This window comes from Echiichthys vipera (genome assembly GCF_963691815.1).
Source record: "Echiichthys vipera genome assembly, chromosome: 22".
NCBI classification, from domain to species: Eukaryota; Metazoa; Chordata; class Actinopteri; order Perciformes; family Trachinidae; genus Echiichthys; species Echiichthys vipera.
In genome coordinates, this window is record NC_139847.1 from 22814189 (window position 1) to 22835634 (window position 21446).

General features: G+C 41.3%; 1 protein-coding gene across 2 annotated transcripts in view; it reads left to right on the forward strand.

Annotated features, from left to right (window-relative positions):
* afap1 (actin filament associated protein 1) overlaps positions 1-21446 on the forward strand; it is a 150466-nt gene that overhangs the window by 44417 nt on the left and 84603 nt on the right. For both annotated transcript variants that reach the window (XM_083937348.1, XM_083937349.1), the window contains exon 3: positions 176-258. In XM_083937348.1, the coding sequence (XP_083793474.1) occupies positions 176-258 (83 nt within the window). The remainder of the gene's footprint in view (positions 1-175; positions 259-21446) is intronic.

The following is a 21446-nucleotide window of genomic DNA, read 5'->3' on the forward strand; positions in this document are numbered from 1 at the left end:
CATTATGGGGATTGAAGCAGATCTTTTTTTATGGTCAAAGCACCAATGTTGTGTCCAAATTGAAGGGTTGTTTTCCCGATAGAACTACTGAAATTTAAAATACACAAATCATATCGGGTGTGTGTGGTAGTTAAGATCTTTGTCTAATTTTCTGATACTTGCTCCTCCTTCCCAGAGCCTTTGTTCAAGTCAGAGATCAACAGTGGTTTGTCGGCTCCACCTCAGATGCCCCTCCCTGAGATCCCTCACCCCTGGCTGGTAGGACATCTATCATCACCTATGACCTTTAAGTGCCTCCTACAAAACATGTTACTTGGCAGCATTTAGTCTTACAGGGAACACCACAATCCTTCATGCTCTGTGTCAAATTACCTTTTATGTAGTATCTGTTGTTTTGAAGGATGTAACCACACCAGATGTGATTCTATTTTGAGCAAGACATGCATGTGCGATGGCCCAGTGTGTCCCCAGTACATCAGCCTACCACTGTGGGGCTTGGACATTTCACTGAACAGAGGTGTTTCTCCACATTTCAGTGAACTCAGTGTCATATAAAAATCTTAATTCAGGGTCTACTTACTAAATTTCAACCATGTCAAGGTAATGAAGGTGATTACTGGAAATGTTAGATAATACACATGAAGACAGAAGAGGGTAATGTAGGCTGGGTAACAGTTAAAATGTTTTGAGTCTATTGGTACTGCAATGCAATAGACTTGTTTCACATCAGAAGAAAACCTTTTTTTTAAACCTGTAACAAAAAAGCCAGAGTTCTTAAATATTAAATGCTGAAACAAAGGAATATACGAATTCGATTTTTTCCTCCACCAATACAAATTCCGGCCACTCATTGCACCATGAATTGCACATCAATGGCAAGCACTATCTGTCCTTTCTCAAGGTCCGATTCACAACAGATATTTAATTCATGATATTACAGCACCAACACGCCCATAAAGTTTTCCATCCAATTTGTCCTTTTTGCGTCTGTTTGTAACGATCTATGTAAAAATGTTGCTAAGAACACAGCATACAGGACGATGGCAAAGAAAAAATGACATTTTGTGAGCGTGAGCTACATGTCCATGGTGCAGAGGCATTCATTAAATCTTCAGGCAAGGAATTGAAATGTGACAGAGAATGTTAATTGCCATCAACAGGTCAGAGTTATATCCATTATATTATATCCATAGGAACAGTCCGGTTTCCTCTGATGTAGTCAAGAACTGCAACAATGGAGGCTGTGATCCCCCGGTGATCTCTGGATGTTATAGCGCTTACCGCAAACTCAATGCTGATTGGCTGATGGGCTACAGCGTCACGCGATTCGGCTGAAAAAGTTCAATATTTACAACTGTCACGTTAGATGCGGAAATCAATCGATATTTGCGTTTAACATGAGTAAAGTAAGGAACACACCGCCTGCGTTCAAATCGCGTCTGTTGATTGACTTTGTATGTAATCATGCTGCTTTTATAGCATCCATCGCAGGCGGTCTGATCACAGCATAAGAATACTGATCCAGCACCAGTGCTCTCTTTTTCTCAAATTTAAAATATCTGTATTCCCATTACCATAATTAACATCAAATAACATGAGGCTGTGACTGCAACACATGAGGCTAATTTTCAACAGTATTAAACTACTACCATGCCATTTTTTTCCATATATGTCTCTTTTGCTGTATCTTCATCCACATTGATCATGTGTAAAATCAGACTACTTTGAATGATGCTGATCCATCACTAATTCACTTAATATGTCAGACACAATATCAAAAACTTCAAACAGATGGGAACACTTAGTCGTAAATGTTCGATTGACCAAAGCATCTAAGCAAATACACTCTGAAGACCTATGTGTCTCATTTGTGTCGATACTTTCCAGTATATGGTTCATCACTCTGCAGAGTTTATTGTGCCCTGCTTCATCAGATAGTACATTAACTTATTAACAGATGTGCTGACATAAAGCAAATAACCCAACATGCTTTCAGCTGCAAATGTTTCTTTGCTGTATCACATTCAGTTTTCTCATATGGCTAGGTTCAATTCAATCTTATTTAAAGTGCCAAATCATGACAAAAGTTAGCTTAAGACACTTTACATATAGACGAATCCAGAAAAGTACCAGATAAACCGAATACAAACCACACAAACCTTTACCTCATGAAGAGTACTTGTAATTATTTACCTCCATCACTGATTAACTCAGATACTTGACGTTTACATTGTGGTCATGAGGTTGCTCTCGTTAGAACAACTTAGGTTATATTTCACAATAACACCACATTGAGTTGATTTACTGTGTGTGACCATGGCCGCCTTGATAGAGGCGTCTAAGGTGAGCTAGCTAAGTTTTAGCTTAGCTGACATTACTTTTTCACTGTGTTAAGCTAGATAGTCGCATGCTATTAGGTGGGTTTCCATTACAGTAAAATGCGGCCGCTCCGAACGTTTCAGCCCACGCCGTTCACTCGCCGTGTTTCCATTACAAAAAAAGGTCCCAGAGGGATTTAGGAGACTCCGGAGGTGACGTACCACTCTGAATGTGTTTGGATCGCCGGTGATCAGCTGATCAGTAATACAGCGGCACTCCGCTCTTTCTGAAAGTGAGAAATACAGAATAGTTGCAGTTCGATTAAAGGTGGTCTATATGATTCACGTCGTCAACTTTTGTACAACAAGAAAGAAAACACTCTACCTTAAAAATTCTGGGCGCTGTAAAAGTTTTCATCCAATCAGCAACCAGGCTTCTCTCAGGGGTTTGAGTGTTCAAACGGCCGCTCGAGCGACTCTCATGCAAATTAGGGGCTTTTCGGTGAGATAGACCCGCCTCATTCCGGGTATACGACCATAGTGGAACCGCACCTATTCATTGTGAGATTGACGAGTGTTAACCAAAACTGAGAGTGCTGTTGGCAACATCAGGATCGATGTAGACCAAACGGCCTCAGACAGGGGTACTCTTCATGAGGCAAAGGTTTGAATCCATGTAGACCATACAGCCTCAGACAGGGGCACTCTTCATGAGGCAAAGGTTTTGAATCCATGTAGACCGTAAGGCCTCAGACAGCGGCGCCCTTTATGAGGTAAAGGTTTGCGTTGTTCACATTCAGCTTTTTTCCAACAGGTTCTTCCCGAATTCCTAGACATCGTTGGCAAAAGTAATGCTGCATAAAAAGTAGGCAGGTAAAAGTAGAAAAGATACACTCTAATTCAAGTGTGCGCATACTGGAGGGAGACGCCACCGCAGCAATGGCCGCGCCACTAGATGGCGAGATACACAAACTGCTCGCCGGATGCGTCTATAGAGAAGGTCTAGACCACACTTTGACTTATTCATGATTAACAGAGACCCATCAATTCCCCATGAGCAGCTGAAAATGGCAAAATCCAGCAATCTTGTGCACACAGTGGTGATGAAGACCTTCCTTTAACAGGCTGAAACGTAAGAGCAGACCCAGCTCTGTGGAGAAAAGACATCTGTCTTGACCGGTTGGGGAGGAAGAAAAAGAGACTCCAGACTTACTTTTTTCGTCAGGAGCACTGTGGCCCCCAACTGAAAATTTTAAGGGCGCAACCAGAAATTTTAGGGGCACAAATGGTAAATCAATTATCGATGCAGAAATTCCAATGTGCTGTTTCAAATTCAGTTTCATATTTTTATTGTGACTTTTGAAGATGCAACATAGAAGGTAAACTGACAGAACCATCACTGTCATGACAAAGGCTACAATATTGAAAACATCATATTGTGAATGGAATCCAATTGTGAGTTCAGTCAGTGTTTCCTTCCATCCCTACTGAAGTCTCATTAAACGGTGGTCTGTCTGACGTTCCTGCCTGTTATAGGGAAGGTTTTCGTTGCCACCGTACTCTATGGGGGAATTGTTGAGTCTATGTAAATCATAAATAAGTCATAGAGTGTGGTCTTTACCTACTCTGTAAAGTGTCCTGAGATAACTTTTGTTATGATTTGGCACTATAAATAAAATTGAATTGAATTGAATGTTTAATAACAGGCTTCTGGTCAAGCTGCAATATTGTTATCGTTGTTACTGTTACTGTTACAAACATGATAACAAAGCAACATAAAGGGTCCGTCATTTCCGTCATGGTGCCAAAAAGATATTTCAGTTAAAAAAAAAGGTATTTCTGCAGATTAAAGGGACTGGGTGGCCCTGCACCACACATTGCTACCTGATCTGTGGGAAACACTGCCTATCTACACTGACTGATCAGATCAGTGGTTTAGTAAATTTCTGCAGTCACTCGGCTCGGGAGCTGCTGACAGACGGCAGAGACAGTCTGTCCCAGCTCGTCACATACAGAGCCATAAGGTCTGCCAGGTCCCAACACTGTGACTAGCTGCGGGGCTCACGTGTTTCGTGTTTGTGTTACTGTGCTGACTGCACTATCTTCTTACAGTGCTTACATATTGTTCCTGTCTTATCTGTCACTATGTTGCTGTTTAGCCTCTTACATACTGATATGGCGAGACATCTGGTTGCGCATGTGCGACTACATGTAAAAGTCACACACTCAAATTGTGGTCGCAATCTGGAGCCCTGCACAGATTGACAGACAGACAGCTGACCCAGGGATGCAAACAACCAGAAAAACGTAGTAAAGATGTTGACATTAGGTCAAAGGTTAGATTACCCTGAACTTTTAGTCACATAAATTTCAGATTTAGTAATACAGTGGCATGTGGAATCTGTGTGTGATGTGTTTAACATGGTTTACATTCTCTTGTTAATGTCAGTCGTGGCTTCAATATGCTACCCGATCTCACACGGTGCCTGGTATCACCCTGACAACCAGTAAGGAATGTAAAATCTCTACTATGGCATTTACCTGTGATGGAAAGCAGGTGGCTGTGATGGCTTTCACAGTCTTCTCACTGTAACAATAAGCCACAACGCCTTCTCTACACCCTCGCTTAAACACACACACAAACACACAGTGAGGCACAAGGCCTTACAGTGCAGTTTGTAATTAGAAGCAGTCCACAGCCTCGGCCTCCTCCAGTGACCCAGTGCGTGTCTGGAAATCATAGCCAAGGTTTTCCTGGAACACTGGAGGAGTGTTTTTGTAGCAATGTTTGCTGTCTTTGTTGCATTTTTCCATCCTCCAATCAAAACAACTTTTGAAAATTGATAAATAAAACGTATCTCAAACTGCTTCATAGAACACACAACCACAAGAGTTTCAAGTGTCAGCATCAGTAAATTTTAACTTACAATAGGAATAGGTATGGAAATTATTTTGGTTACCTGAGCATTGAAGGTCATTCTTGAGCTTGCAAACACTATATATAACAATTTTTGTCCCATGGCTACTTTTCCATGAACTGTAGAGTTCCTTCAGCCCATTGAGTTTCCATAGTGGTCTAAATACCTGTGAAGATTAGGTAAATTAGTCTGCTGACATATAAAAAAGGAACATGACGGACAAGCGGTACAGCCTACAGCTCAGTATGCCTACCTGTTTAATTAAAAAAAAGGCATTTTGAAAAAAAAAAAAAAAGCACCTTAGGTTTAGTCTCAACGTTATTTTCCTGCTGTGTAGTATATACTGCTGCACATTGGATGTAATTAATTAAATGCAGACCATCCGTCTCGACAGTACGTCATCTTATTATGTTCTTTTTTGTGTGCTTTAGAATGTGAGTGTCATGAAACAATCCTATACATTTATCGCCCATTTTAAATCAAATGGGTCTGGGTGTCTAGTTTTTAATTGATTTTAATCTTTTAACTGCTTATTGATTGCATGCTACTGGCATATTGGATTTTACTGAAGGAGTAACACCCAACATCACAAACATTTCCCATTTTATTCGGCCCAATGTCAGCAGACTGGGGACATCTAACCATGCTGAAACACTTTACATAGTTGCCCCTACTCACTTCTCCATCGGACCACGAGTCGGCTTACTAAAACAATAGCCTAAGTTCAAAGCTAGATCTCCAGCCTTTTATCAAATTCATGACCAACTCAGGGGCAGCAGAAGCCTCTCAGGCAGAAACACCACCCTTCCTTTGTCTTCCGCTCTTACCCTTATCACCGGAGCACTCTAGGGCTGTGTTTGAACCATAGACTGTGTAAAATAATGGATGTAGCCTCTACGTCGAGGTCCATTCTCTCAACTTGATCCAACCATACTCGCCTACTGGAGTCCCAACTTGTCAGACTTTGACTCCGCCTTATTTCCTCTTAACAAAAAAAGGCATTGATGTGGCTGTCCTTTAAATCCCCTCCTGTTTGATATTGCCATAAAACCCTTAGCTAGTGATGTCCAAATGAGGCTTAATTTAGAGGATGATGGCCTTGTCCCTCAGGCCATCATAAATAAAGAGGACAGAAGGGAAGGAGTGGGAGCCACTCACTGTGCAATTAATAATCTACTCTTACATACCAGGACACTTATCTTCTTTTTCTTTTGTGCAATAACTTAATCCACCACTCAAGTGCAATAATTTAATCTTACTGCTCATTTCTGTCATATACAGTCATCCATATTTTATCTTATACATTTCCTCTACATTTAACTTATCCCATTTCATCTTCCATGGATTTTATTTTACCTGTACTTCATATACAGTTTATTTAACTAACTAACTAACTAGTTTATTGGATATCTTATGCTGTATTTTTTTTTACCTCTATACCTATAGTTCAATCTTTAAAAGCACTCAATGTTGTTTAACTGTTTACTTTTGAAGAAAATACTTTAAGAATGTCTACCAGAGCAGTCGTCTGAGATTGATTTATTTAATTAAGACTACAGAGTTAAATGCACTTTTTTGGTTTAAATGTTGACTTTTGTTGTGAACAAAATTCTTGGAAGTACAGGTTCTTTACTTGACCAGTTGTCTCAGGTTGTGAGAGTTTGATTTGATATAGAGTTAAACACACTCTATATTGTTTACTTATACGGTTTACTTTTGTTACAACGATAATACTTGAAGTGCAGGATAGACCTCTTTTGGTCTGTTGATGTGCAGTAAATATTGAAGGTTATTTACAAGTACCTGCCTGTTCTACTGACTTCAACTGTCTTGTGAAAACTGCTCAGAAAAATCCAAATTCTTTGACAGAGAATCTCTTTTTAACATTAACGCAAATAGTAACTTTCCCTGATAATTACTTTTATTATAGAGTAATTCAGTTACTAATTCAGTTACCCTTTGGAACAAGTAGTGAGTAACTATAACAAATTACTTTTTTAAACTAATGTTACCAACACTGCTCTTTACACTTTTGTTAATGTTCATGTCAATACCTGAGTGCAACACAATGGATGCCTTTGAGGAGAGAGAGCTTATGGTTTGCTCATTTTCATTCTCCGATTCTATTTAAAATTAATTTAATAATAGTATAAACTCAGTGTATGCTTAGAATTTTTGCTTATTGTTTTTGCAGCAGTGCTTTCTCCAACAGTTGCATTAATGTCAGTATTCCAGTCACATCGCCATTGCTTCCTAGGTGACACTTTGGCTTTGCAAAAGGAGAATGTGAACCAATGATTTCCATCTGTGTTGGTGTTGGATAGTGCTGCCACTCCCACTTTTCCCCCCTATCCACCCTTGTCATGCCCCAAACAGACCCTCCCTCACTACACAAGTCAACCAATGTACAGAAGTGTGTTCAAAAAATGGATAAACTGGATACACACCAGCCAGGTTGCGTTGTCTGCAGCAGGCTGTGTCCCATTTGGAATTAATTTACTCCCCTTCTCATTTTGACAACCCTCTCCTCCCTGAGCCCTGGGGAACCCCAAGAAGATTAATATGTGTCTTGGATCAAACTTTGTATTCAAATGTAGTAAATACGGTACACTCTATCTAAATGCACTCATGTATTGTTAGGTATCACTAGTTGTTTGAAGTGATCCTTCTTCTTTGAACAAAACATCTTTTCAAAGCATTTCTTACCCAGTGGAAGTCATTGCCATGTTTGTGGCCCGCTGTATTTTGCCAAACCAAATGTTTTCTAGCCTGAAAGGGAAACACATTGGCGCAAGTACAAGTGTAACTGTTCTGTGTCAAGCTACAAATTGCATGCACAGCAAGAGTTGGCTCCCAATCAGACAATTTAAGTTGAATCGGTCCTGCTTTTGTACATCTTCAGAAATGATCTCTCTTCAGGAGGTAGTTCCATAACATGTTTTGGTCTCTATTTGGTGCTGATAAATCTGTTTTACTTAACTCCGTGGGGTTCCCCTACCCTGTGGCTTGGTAAACCACAGTAAACCATTCAGTGACATAAGCGCTGTTGTGTCATTGACTTGAGATTGTAAATTAGGTCGTTTAAGAGATCACATTGAAATATGTCACACTTTGTCACTTGGGAAACCAAATAAGTGGCAAACTGAAGCTTGATTAAGTCTTAACTGCAGTGACCAGTGGGACGTTAACGTTAAGTGTGACATGCCCACAGTCTGTTTCAGCCTACGAATAATCTTTGGAAAAAGTCCCCGCTGAGAAACTGGGCCACGAATGGAAAACCTATTTCACAACTTTTTCCCCACTCAAGTGCTTTTGAAGGCTTTTTACAATGCCAAGATTTTTTTTCCTGACACATGATGTGATCACAGTGACTTAAAGCACTGAGGGAAATGTGTGGCTATTTCTGCAGTCTGGTAGAGAACTAATGCAGTTGGACCAAATTAAAGTGAAAAACTGACTGTCACATGGTGATGATAGCACACACTGGAGGCTCCAGGCTAAATTAGCTGCTACTGGCATGACACACACCAATCTTGAACCAAACCTTTGTCAGTCTATTTGCATTGTTGGTAATATAGAAGGAACAATACATGGAATAAAAATCGTGAACCGTGAGTCCAGCAGTATTATAGAGTGCAATGCAATATCAGTGGAGTGTTCCTATATCTAATTAATGAAACCTAAAACATTCACTGCATCTTTTGGTGCTGCAATAGGGAAATACATTTTACTATTCCTTTATTTGTTATTTCCCACATTACACACAGTGTAAATTATTGTAAACTTCTTTTTTTTTTTTTTAATCGTAGCACAAACAATGAATCGCAATAATCATAAGGATTATCTAGGACTTAAAGGTTGAATATATAGAGCCTTTATTAGAAGCTATATTAAAAACATAAATAACAAAATACACCCATGGGGCGTTTTGAGGGGTACAGAATGAAAGTATTGCTTTTTCATAAAAATATAGTTAGTCTGAATTAATATTTTAAAACATTTTTCATGGGTTTGGTGATGACTTTCTGTCATGTTCTGTTTCCATTGTAGCAGCCAATAGCGTTGGGTGTTTCTGGTTGCCAGGGTTGTCTGTTGTTGGGTGCAGCTACTGTAGGCTGGCACTTGGGGAAATGGAGTCCCAGCAGCCATGCATTCACTCCATGGACTGAGATAAAGGAGTTCAACGGAATTAAAACACTCGCCCAAATGGCTACGTTTCTCCTCGATCACTAAGATCACTTTCATGTTGCCAGGTCTGGAGACAGACTGCTAGTCTGTCTCCAGACCTGGCAACACATCTGGTAATTTTTTATTGTTGTTGTTGCAACTACGATCTTGAGACACTAGATTGTGGTGTTCTACTCATTCTCCATATTAAACCTTTAATTTTAATAAACACTTTAGCTCTTATTTGGCTGTTTTATAAGCAGTTGTAAATTGTATTATCATTTCTTACTCTACTGCTTGGGCCTGCTGCTACCTGGTGCTGAAGCACTGTGGGGATGTGGTATGCTCTGCTCCACTGTCACCTCACAGGCTGTGTTTCTTGGAAACATTGTGATTTATTAAAGTTTGTGTGTGTGTGTGTGTGTGTGTGTGTGTGTGCACTTGTGTTGTTGTGTATATGTATTGTACAGTACATGTGTTTTAACTTAGATTCATGGACCTCCTTCACGTCCAAAGCTTAAACAAAGCTTTGGACCACCATCTCCTGCTGACCCATGTTTACACCTCATTGTGAGGTGAGAGAAAAGCAGGAAACACAACCCAATGCCCCAGTCTTATCTTTTTATTACAGCCGGCAGGCTAGCACATCCGCCGCTCTGGAACACTTAGATGTGTATCACAGAGGTTGGTGGGTCATGAGCTTGGACAAGGCCTTGAGCCCCGCAGAAAGGACATATATATATATATATATATATATATATATATATATATATATACAGTATATATACTACACATATATATTCAGCTGATAACCCAGATTCATAAACAGTGTTCTGGCTTGTCTAAATGCAGCTAACTGTTTATAGCCTGTGAGTTTTCTCATTTGTTGTGGTAAGCAGCATCAAATTTCTCTGTTATACATCCAGGTGCTCACAAAAAGCTGCCATTGTTGCAGTCCTTGGGGGAATTCAGACTGTTCCTATGGATATAATATAATGGATATGACTCTGACCATTAGATGGCAGCGATGTTTTTTTAGGCATCAAGTCTGCTGAAAATCCAGAAGAAGAAGAAAGCCGTCAGTGCAGAGTGAAGTGTATCCCATGCGCATATCCCAGTCTGATCTACAGGAGAGCAGTGGAGGCAGGTCAGCACCCTCTACAGCCACTGTAAATCACTGACGGCCAGATCTCAATGCAACACAACAGCTCTTTTAAGAGCCACACACTTCCTCTGAGATCTCATTTCATTTCTTTTAAAAACATTGAGATCCCTGGTTAGCACTAGCATAACTTCCCATTTAGCACAACAGCATAGTAGGCTGAGTCAAGGGTTAGCTTCAGTTAGCAAGCCACCTCGGCTGCTACCTGCTAATGAAGCTTATTACATTGTCATCATTATATTCTGGGTCAGGTTTTGTCAATGATACTGTACTCTGCCTCTGTGTCGTTTCTCTCACTCAGGTCATCTCTCATTGTCTGTCACTGCTCAACTCAACTGTATGCTCATGGAGGAATTATTGGGTCTGTAAATCAAAGAATGTGGTCTGGACCATTCTATATGGAAAGTGTCCTGAGATAACCTTTATTATGGTTTGACAGTATAAATAAAATTTAACTGAATTATCATCTTCTCCTGCAGTCTGACATCAATTTATAATTCTTGATCCTCATGCAGGAACATTTTCGTAATCTTATCTTAACTTCGTATGGCATGAGTGGGCCACGTCAGCAAACCTTCAAATAACTGTGTAAATGACCTGCGTAAACATGATGAATGTGATGTTCATGTACATTGTAAATTAGCATAATTAATACAATACCATATAAAGCTTGTGTCCTGCCCCATATGTCCTATAGAAGTCTTTCGGAGACCCATAAAGGAAAGTCTATTATTTTAATGACATTAGCTGTTAGCAAGTTATGGGACCTGCTAAAGCTAAGTAATAAGCCGTGTCGCAAATAGCGCCAGTTTCGGAATCGAGGAATGCATTGTAGGAATATGGTGAGGAATCGTGGAACTGGATAGGACCTAACACCCACCTCCGTGTCCATCGACTTCTCCGTCACCTGGCATATTCAATTGTAACATAGGCTGGTGTAGGTGAAGATTATGGCCGGCGATAGTAGCGGTAGCTCTGGTTAGCTATAGGGCCGACAGGCAACATGTGTGATTACGGCATGTTACTTTAATTCTAATAAACATAACCCATAACAAGCCAGGTCTTCACAGCACTATCCATATAGTATACAAGAACAGAGGCCAGGTTTCTACACCAACACATTACAAAAATAAAATAAAATAAAGGGAGCCGTCACTCATGATGGAGAGTCGAGGTGTGTGTGCTCTTCATCATGTCCCACACTATACTACAACATAGGCATCTGTTTTAATTATTTCAACTCACAGCTAGTTTGGCATGGTGAACAGCTCTAAATACTACACCACTGAGCCTTGCCTGTTGTTGCTATGGAAACAAAGCCAGTCAGAGGTGGAAATCTGCACCATAATGTAGTAGACGAATTCTTCCCAAATTCTTCGTAAATTGATTTAAATGGCTGAATGTATTGTGGCCTAAAATAGGGAGTAAGACAGCTCTCAAAAAGATGTGTCCATGATTAAAAGATATGTTTGTGATTCTAACCATTCCTATTCGTAAATAAAAAAGTTGTACACTAAATCCTGCTGTCATACACAAGTCTGAGAAATTGTTCGGGTTAGGATTGTTTTTATGTGAATATGAATCTAAAGCTGAGTAGGTAGTTCTAATCTACGACTACAAAGTCTCCCCTGTCAACACAAATTCAGTTTGTGGGTACAAGTAGAAAAAGTGTTGAAATTACGTCACATAGGTCACAGGCAGGTCACACGGGAAAGTAATTGAACCCTGAATGATGCGCCGAACAACAGTGCACCCACTGACACCCCCGGTAACTCAGCGGAAGCATCATCACAGCTAAAGTAAATAACACATCCAACATTTATTTATTTTTATTTAGTTATTTATTTCATGAAATTGTACTGTTTTAAATAATATACAGTTTATGGACGCTAAGACATACTGCTTTAACTTACAAGCTCACGACATGCCGGCCAGTGATGCTCAGTTATTGCTTGCATTAGCTGCTAGCAATAGAAGTTGGCTTAAGTTAGCTAATTAGCACTGATGAAAACAAAAACAATAACTAATTTGAGATATAATGTTGACCAAAGTACGTCTTTTAACGATTAATAAATTGTGTCAATTGGCGTATAAATCTCTCCATTGTATAAGTCCGGTTTCAATTCCGTTTTGCTGACTCTGTTCTCGGTCACGTGCAGTTGTTTACAACAAAGCATAAACATTACCACGTGTATATTTTTTTATTGTCATCTGTCATAAACAAGAGATTAGGCGTTACGGTGCGCGTTTGTGTCGTAGTGCTGCAGAGACAAGAGCTGGGACACCGGGTCTGAGGCTGCATTCTCCGTAATTAGTCATTTATTTTACCAGCACTATTACTCTGAAGCGGTTTAATCAAGGTAATCGGAGCTGTGTCCCCAGCAGCGGTCTAATAAACAGAAATAACAGACCAACATTGATAACATTTAATGAAGCACTATAAGAGTTATTATTATTTGCCTGTAGTCATTTGCTTGAGATCAGGCACTCAGGTGTGGTTTGCATGGGCCCAGAATGTAGTAATAGTAATAATAATAATAATAATCATATAATAATTCATATTTGTTTTATTAACTTGCATGCTAATGATTGGCATATACAGCTCTGGAAAATAAATAAGAGACCACTCCCAAAATGATCAGTTTCTCTGGTTTGACTTTTTATTGGTAAGTGTTTGAGTAAATTAAATACCTTTTTTTTTTTTTATTCTATCAACTATTGACAACATTTCTCCCAAAATTAAAAAAAGAATTATTGTCCTTCAGAGATTTTTTTGGCTAATGACTAAACTAGTCAAAAAAACAAAAATATTAAGTATTTTCAGACCTTGAATAATAATATCCCCGAAGCCATTTCGGTCAAAAACAACTGGACTTATTTGTCGTTGTCGGAAGACGTTTCGCCTCTCATCCAAGAGGCTTCATCAGTTCATGCCTCTCAGGTGCTTGCGTTCTTCCCCTTGGGCCTTTGAGCTGTTGGGTAAACAGTACAATTTCATGAAATAAATAACTAAAAAAATAAATAAATGTTAGCTGTGTTATTGACTTTAGCTGTGATGATGCTTCCCCTGAGTTACCGACGATGTCATTGAGTGCACTGTTGTCAGCCATCCTCAGCTTCGGCGCATCATTCGGGGTTCGATTACCTTCCCCTGTGACCTGCCTGTGACCTATGTGAAGCCATTTTACCATTTTATCATACTTTTTCTACTCGTACCCACAAACAGAATTTGTGTTCAAAGGGGAGACTTCGTAGTCGTAGAAATTAGAGTGGAATTTTGTGTACAACTTTTTTATTTAGGAATACGAATCACGGACAAATCTTTTAATCATGGACACATCTTTTTGACAGCTCTCTTACTCCATAGCCTATCCTCTTTGGCTTCATCGCCACATACTTAGACCATACAATGCATGGTCATTTTGAATGTGAACGTACCTTAGTTCTTCTATACTTCTAAACACCCAAAATGACTGTCACGTAGTGTGGGCGCAGTGTTGACCATTAATGTTACAAACTAAACATGACATGTGCTGTCATTTACAAATACAGTTTTAACTAATAAGGGGGTTGCATTGTTCACCGTCAAAATTGAAATGTAGAAAATATCTTAGGATCGACGGAAGCTGGAAACATTTGCCAAGCATAATTGGAAATACAGTTTTCCCTTTCTGAAGCCTCTCCTAAAGGAGTGGCTTTCCTGTGTCCGCTCAGTTTATCCATTCCAGTGTCCCATTTGCACAGTGACAGAAACATTAAGGTCCAGTCCTGCTGGGCAAAAATTGATACGTGGTATAAATGTTTGGATGTGAGTTTCAGGCCACTTTTGGAACAACAGACATACCTCCCATTCAAAGTAAACCACACCAAGGTGTTAAAGGACTCCTTTAACACTACCAAATTAAACCTGATGTGGAATTCTGACATTTCTGATATGCATCCATGCACATGATCTATTCATGCTGCTGTTTTTATGATTGTTGCAATGCTTCCTCTAGAAATGTGTTTTTCTCAGGGAGGAACAGCTTTCAGACCATGCCAACCTCATTGAAGCTCTTAAAGTAATTGGTTTAAGTGAGTTAGGAGTTCCATAAAGTATGAAACAATTCACAATTCTTTTTTTAAATATTTGTTTTTCTTTATTTGTATACGTTTTAAACTTTAAATTGAGTGACTTGCATGCTGTTAGGACAAGAAATAATACCATAAACATCCCAAAAGACGGTTTTCAGTTCAGGATGCCTTTGGTAAACAAAAGGAAGTCAGGAAGTCTCTTTTTTTCAAGGTTAAAAAGTGAACTACTTTACTTATTACTCAATGGCAAAAGTAAGTAATAATATTACTTCCCATTACTCCTAAAAATATCCCTGATCATGTCCTGTTTGTCCTGAAAATGAACCGATATGAAGAAACTGAAGAGCTGTCTGTATGCTGTGATATTTGACTTGAGGCTTGATGGCAAAACGTTACCTGACTTAAACTTAGGGCTGTAACGATACACCAATCTAACAATACGATATATGATATTCAGCTCACGATACGATATATATCACGATATTCAGTCAACGACATGAATCGATACGGTCCGATATAATTCGATACACACACATCATTTTCTGAAAGATTTTAAAGGTACAGTTACTTGGATTGAATTAATTGAACTGAAAACTAAACTCGTAGGTTGGTGGTGTTTCCGGAGTATTTCACGTTTGTGTGACACTGCTTGCAAACCGCGATGCTTTTGTCTAAGTCATCACTTTTCTTCTTCCTTTTAAACCCAAAGTGCTCCCACACGTCTGCTTTTAAGCACGATGTTGCTGGATTTATATTCGCCGCCATTTTCTTGAATCTCCTCGCTCTGACTCCGTAAACAGGTAGAGGTATAGACGTCTGTGCAAAGAGAGTATCTAGACAGGTAACTTGCTCTACAGCGACACTAGCGGCTGGCGGACCTGCAAAGCGAACGGGGGAAATGAAAGGGATTTATTTATCGATACTAGCGGCTTAAAAATCGATATTTTATTGGGAAACAAAATATCGCAGAATCAATGAAATTGCTCAGCCCTACTTAAGCTACTAACGAAACTGCCACAGTAATATTGAAAAACGCTGCACTTAAAGTACATGTGCTTGTTGGCGCTGCCAAATTGTCTTGAATAATTATATTGGCTACGGAAATAATACGAAGCAATACCCCCAGTGTCGCCCGAGAGGGGGGGGACTCAACAGGACGGACACAACAACGTTTACGGCTAGGACAACGGACTCACGGATAAAGAGAAGGCTCACCCAAAAAACGTTAACTGGGGAGGTCATGAAAGTAGCGTGTCACTGCGGAAAGACCTGCAAGAACACAAAAGGCCTTAAAATACACCAAGGCAGGACCAAATGCGGAAAGGAGGGGTCACAGATGCAGCGCACAGAGGTAGCATCTGGTGAGACGCAAGAGAGCTCCAGACATGAAAAACCCCATAGCCCTGGAGATCTCTCAGCACCTGTGTCACCTCAAGACCTCAGGAGGGACTCTCCCAATACATCCCCAGAGAGCCAAACCCATCCTGTGAGGGAGCGAATCAAATGGCCCAAGATGGGCGACACCAAGGAATGGAACCAACTAGACCAAGATCTCAAGAAGGTGAATATCAGGGCTGCACACCAACCAAGCTGAAGAGAAAGGGAAATCAATCGCTTAAGGGAAGAAATCAAGGCGCTTTACATGCAGTTCAAAAGATCACTAAAGGGAAGGCATCAAGGACCTGACGAGGTTTGACAACTCACTTACAGACAGGAACAACATCAGCAGTACAGAGAAGAAGACAGAGGAATGGCTGAGGAGGATCGAAAAATCAGGGCTCCCGGGGAAGTTCAAAACATGGCTGTACCAACATGGGTTGCTGCCAAGACTCATGTGGCTGTTAACTGTGTATGAATTTCCGATGACAAGCATTGAAGGAGTTGAGAGGAAGATCAACAAGCATCTCCGAAGGTGGCTGGGAATCCCTCCAAGCTTCACTTCAGTAGGCCTCCACATAAGATCAGGGCAGCCCCAACTTCCTCTGTCATCCGTGGTGGAGGAATTTAAGGTAGCAAAGTGCAGAGCCATAAAACATACAGAGACTCCAAGGATGAACAAGTCAGGCATGCAGGCATCCTCACAAGATCAGGACACAAGTGGGCAGCTGACTTATCTGTTGCACAAGCTGAAAGCATGTTGAAGCTACGTGACATCTTTGGAACGCCATGCACAGGAAGACAGGGTCTTTGAACTTCCCCTGTCCAGCAATGGCGGAAGGCAGGATCCAGAAGGGCCATGATCCAGGAGGAGGTACGGAAACTGGAGGAGGAAGGACGAAGGGCAAGGGCAGTGGAGCTAGCGTCCCAGTGAGCATGGACCAAGTGGGACCTACACAAGAGGAAGATCACATGGGGAGATCTGTGGAGATTGGAGCCTTTCCGCATCTCATTCTTGCTCAGGTTGGTGTATGACACACTCCCGACTCTGACAAACTTGCACAAATGGGGCTTGAGGGAGGACCCATTTTGCAAGCTTTGCGGGGAGAGGGGTACCATGGCACACATCCTGTCAGGGTGTAAAACAGCACTTGCCCAAGGAAGATACAGGTGGCACCATGACAAGGTGCTCATGACACTTGCTAACAGCCTGGAGCAAGAAAGACGCAAGAAACGGCAACCACATGGGAGAGCAATACCATAAATTAAGTTTGTAAGAGCGGGTCAAAAGTTATGGAGCAGGAGAGAGGAACTTAGCTGGAAGCCAGGGCATCAACAAGGCTACATTCACCAAAAGTGAATTAAGGGGAAGCATCTCTGGATGTAATTGTAACTGTTAACATAACAAGATACGCCACAAACTGCTGCATCACCTGAATAAAGCAGAGCAGATGTTGGCAGTTGTAGAGACAAAGTCTATATCTTTGACAGCGTTCTTCTGCCAAGCTTCCATCAGAGTGGATTCTTTGTTCAGATATTTTGTAAAATATTTTTTACCTGGGAGTCTTCTGTTACCTGTGGCTGGCATTTTCTCAAGGATCTGTCTGAAAGACGGCAAGTCCACTGTGGAGATAGACAATATCTCATCCACCACATATTTAGCCACATCTATCATCATCTATCATCATCATCAGTTGTTTGTCGCTTGTAGCCTGCTGTCCACAACCATGATTAAAATTCTGTTTCTGTTGTTTAGCCAGGGGTGTGAATGTGTCCATCTTTCCACCTAGTTGCTGCAGGGTGACATATATGGGAAAATAAGTTTGGCGGCATTGATTAAGAAAAAGAAAAATAGCATTGTATAATTTGAATCAAGGACAAATAGAAACATTGTAATGAGATGTTTTATTGAGGGGTAACTGTCATATTACTAATATCTTTTATTAGTAAATCGTTTCACTACTCATTACTGGGAAAAGCAATATTATTACAGTAACGCTTTATTAGTTAGTTACTGGTAACTAGGGATTCGTACGAGTAGTTAATAGATCGAGGGATCGCATCAATTCCTTAAGGGCCAATTGAGTACTTGTTTTTCCAAGTATATTTTTAGAACTCAAAACATCTTCAATTCAATTCAATTCAATTTTATTTATAGTGCCAAATCATAACAAAAGTTATCTCAGGACACTTTACAAACTAGGTAAAGACCACACTCTATGACTTATTTATGATTTACATAGACCCAACAATTCCCCCGTAGAGTACGGTGGCAACAAAAACTTTCCCTATTACAGGCAGGAACGTCAGACAGACCCAGCTCTGTGGAGGACGGCCATCTGTCTTGACCGGTTGGGGAGTAAAGAAAAGGAGAGAGAAAAGATGCACAGAGAGAGACAAAGACAGACACAATGACAGAGACAGACAACTAACTAATAATATCTATAGTAATGTGAATTTGACTTATATGTTATGGCAGTTAATACAGCAGAATAGTAGAAACAAGCACAGCTAAGGTTATAGATTATAATAGTAGCAGGAAGCGTGATGCAGGACCACGGCAGCAGGCACCACCACGATCAACAGAGACCTGCGAGACGACAAAGCACAAACAACTCCAGGGAAGAAGTTGAATTAGTTACATGCATTGATGAGACATGAATGATACAGACAAAGAGGAGAGAAGCTCAGAGTATCTGGTAAAGTATTATCCCTCGGCAGACTAGGCCTATAGCAGCATAATTATGTCATGAACGATAGGGGATATAACACAAAGAGACTGAACCCAAATGCAGACACGGACATGGGATAAAAGTACAAGCAAACTTTTAATATAAACGACAAACAAAAACTTTAAACACTAGAGGGTAACAGGAATACTAGGGACAAGACGAACGAAAAGAAAACAGGAATGAGGAAACGATGGACGTAGGAGAGGTCCTACCTGTCTTCCCTCCAAACGAGATACGCAGGCAGTCAGCTGACTCAGTCTCTCCAGGATTCCTTGCAGCGTCTGCGAATGCTTACCGAGTAGTACTCCCTGGGAGGTAACCGCGTGACGAACGGAAAAAACCTGGGGATCGATTTCTATGTCCGCGGGGTCCATGTTATGGCGGGGATATAACACAAAGACACTGAACCCAAATGCAGACATGGACACGGGCTAAAAGTACAAACAAACAAAAACATTAAACACTACAGGGTAACAGGAGTACTAGGGACGAGACGTTCGATCAGGGAACAGGACGAGGGAACAGGAACACGGGTTACTAAGGAGAAACAAAAGACAACAACGATTAATACAATTACCAACGAGGAGCGCAAAAACCACAAACAAGTAACGGGAGCCAATCCGGGGCAAACAGTTTACCAAAAGAAGGATAACAACGGTCCGGCGCTGCATGCCTGTCAGCTCAGGGTTTAAATACTCCATCAGGTGATTAGTGTAACAGGCTGCAGCTGGGGGGAACACGCCTACCGGACCTGGACGACAAAAAACAAGAGGGAGACACATGCAGGGAAAGACGGACAGAGGGAGACAAACTCACACAAAAGGGAGAGAGGAGGGTACTGACAGAACCGACTCTTGACAGGACCCCCCCCCAACGGGCGCCACCAGGCGCTCCACCGGGCCCGGTAGAAGTCCCGGATCAGGGATGGGTCCAGGATAAGGGATCTAGAGACCCAGCTCCATTCCTCTGGACGTATCCCTTCCAGTCCACCAGGTACTGGAGACCACGCCCTCTGTGTCGCACATCCAAAATCGAGCTGACCGTGAATGCCGGATGGCCGTTAACGGTACAGGGGGGGGGGGGGGTGGGGCAGGCGGGCACAACGTGCTGGTGGGTACTGGCTTCAACTGGGAAACATGAAAGGTTGGATGGATCCTGAGGGATGCAGGGAGCTTCAGGCGGACAGCACTGATGTTGATGATGGCCTCCACCTCGAAGGGGTCAATAAAGCGAGGAGCGAGTTTCTTGGATGCGACGTTCAGGGGGATGTCGTGAAAGTTTAACCAGACTTTCTGACCTGGTCTATACTTGGGCGCAGGGATGCGATGGCGATCCAAACAATGTCTGCAGGTATCCCGTGAAGGCGAAAGACATGGTCCACCAAAATTGATGCCGTCTCTTTGCAGTCTGGATATACGCTAAGTTCTTGTGGTCAGTCCAGACCACGAACAGAATTTCTGCCCCCTCTAACCGCTAACTTAACCGCTAGCAGTTCACGGTTCCCAACGTCGTAGTTCCTCTCAGCGGGAGACAGCTTCTTGGGGGGAATGCGCATAGGTTAACCTTGTTAAACGCTTCTTCGGGGTCAGAAAGTATCGTTGGCTGCAGAAGACCAGGTAAAGGGAGTTGAGGGGGACGTCAACCTGGTCATCGGTGAATGTCCCTGACTGTAGTTTAAGATAAAACAACGGTAAAAGTTGGCGAAACCCAAAAATCGCTGTAGTTGCTTCCTGGAGGTGGGCGTGGGCCATTCAGTCACCGCAGTGACCTTCGTAGGATCTGCTCTAACCAGTCCACTCTCCACAATATACCCCAGAAATGTCACAGAGGAGACGTGGAACTCGCATTTCTCTGCTTTAATGAAAAGACGGTTCTCCTGAAGACGCTGGAGGACCTGACGGACATGCACCACATGTTCGGTCAAGTCCTTTGAAAAAATCAGGATATCATCCAGGTATATGAAGACCGAACGATTCAGCATATCACGAAGCACGTCGTTAACTAATGCCTGAAAGACGGCTGGTGCATTAGTTAACCCGAACAGCATGACTAGATACTCGAAGTGTCCAAGTGGAGTGTTGAAAGCTGTCTTCCATTCGTCCCCCTCCCTCACCCTCACAAGATGATACGCGTTGCGGAGGTCTAGTTTGGAGAAGGCCGTTGCCCCATACAACTGCTCGAACTAAAACGTTTTGCTATATCATGCATAATTTACTGCATGAGCAGTGCCCACGCCCGGGTGGTAGTGTTGTTTTTGGCGGCCTGTTTTACTTTTAGTTTTAGTCTAGTCTTTGTGTCAATCTGTCATTTTAGTTTTTATTGGTTTTAGTCACGGTTATATTCTTTTTAGTCTAGTCAAGTTTCAGTCGACTAAAAGTCTGAGCATTTAAGTTAGAAATGTCCATGACTATTTTTGTCAAGTTTTAGTCGTCGAAAACTTATGACATTTCAGTCTAGTTTTAGTCAAAGAAAATTGTATATTAGTCTCTTTTTTAGTAGTGCAATTATATTGAATTAATATAATCAAGGTACCTAGTAGTATTGATGAAACCAACATTTTCTTTTAGCAAAACTCATGCAAATATCTTTTGTTTACATGCATGTTCGGGTCTAGAATAAGTTATTCCAAAGTCATGTTGATGCCAAATTCAGTTCAGTGTGATTGCTATGTGAATAACAAAACGAGTGAACGTGGGAT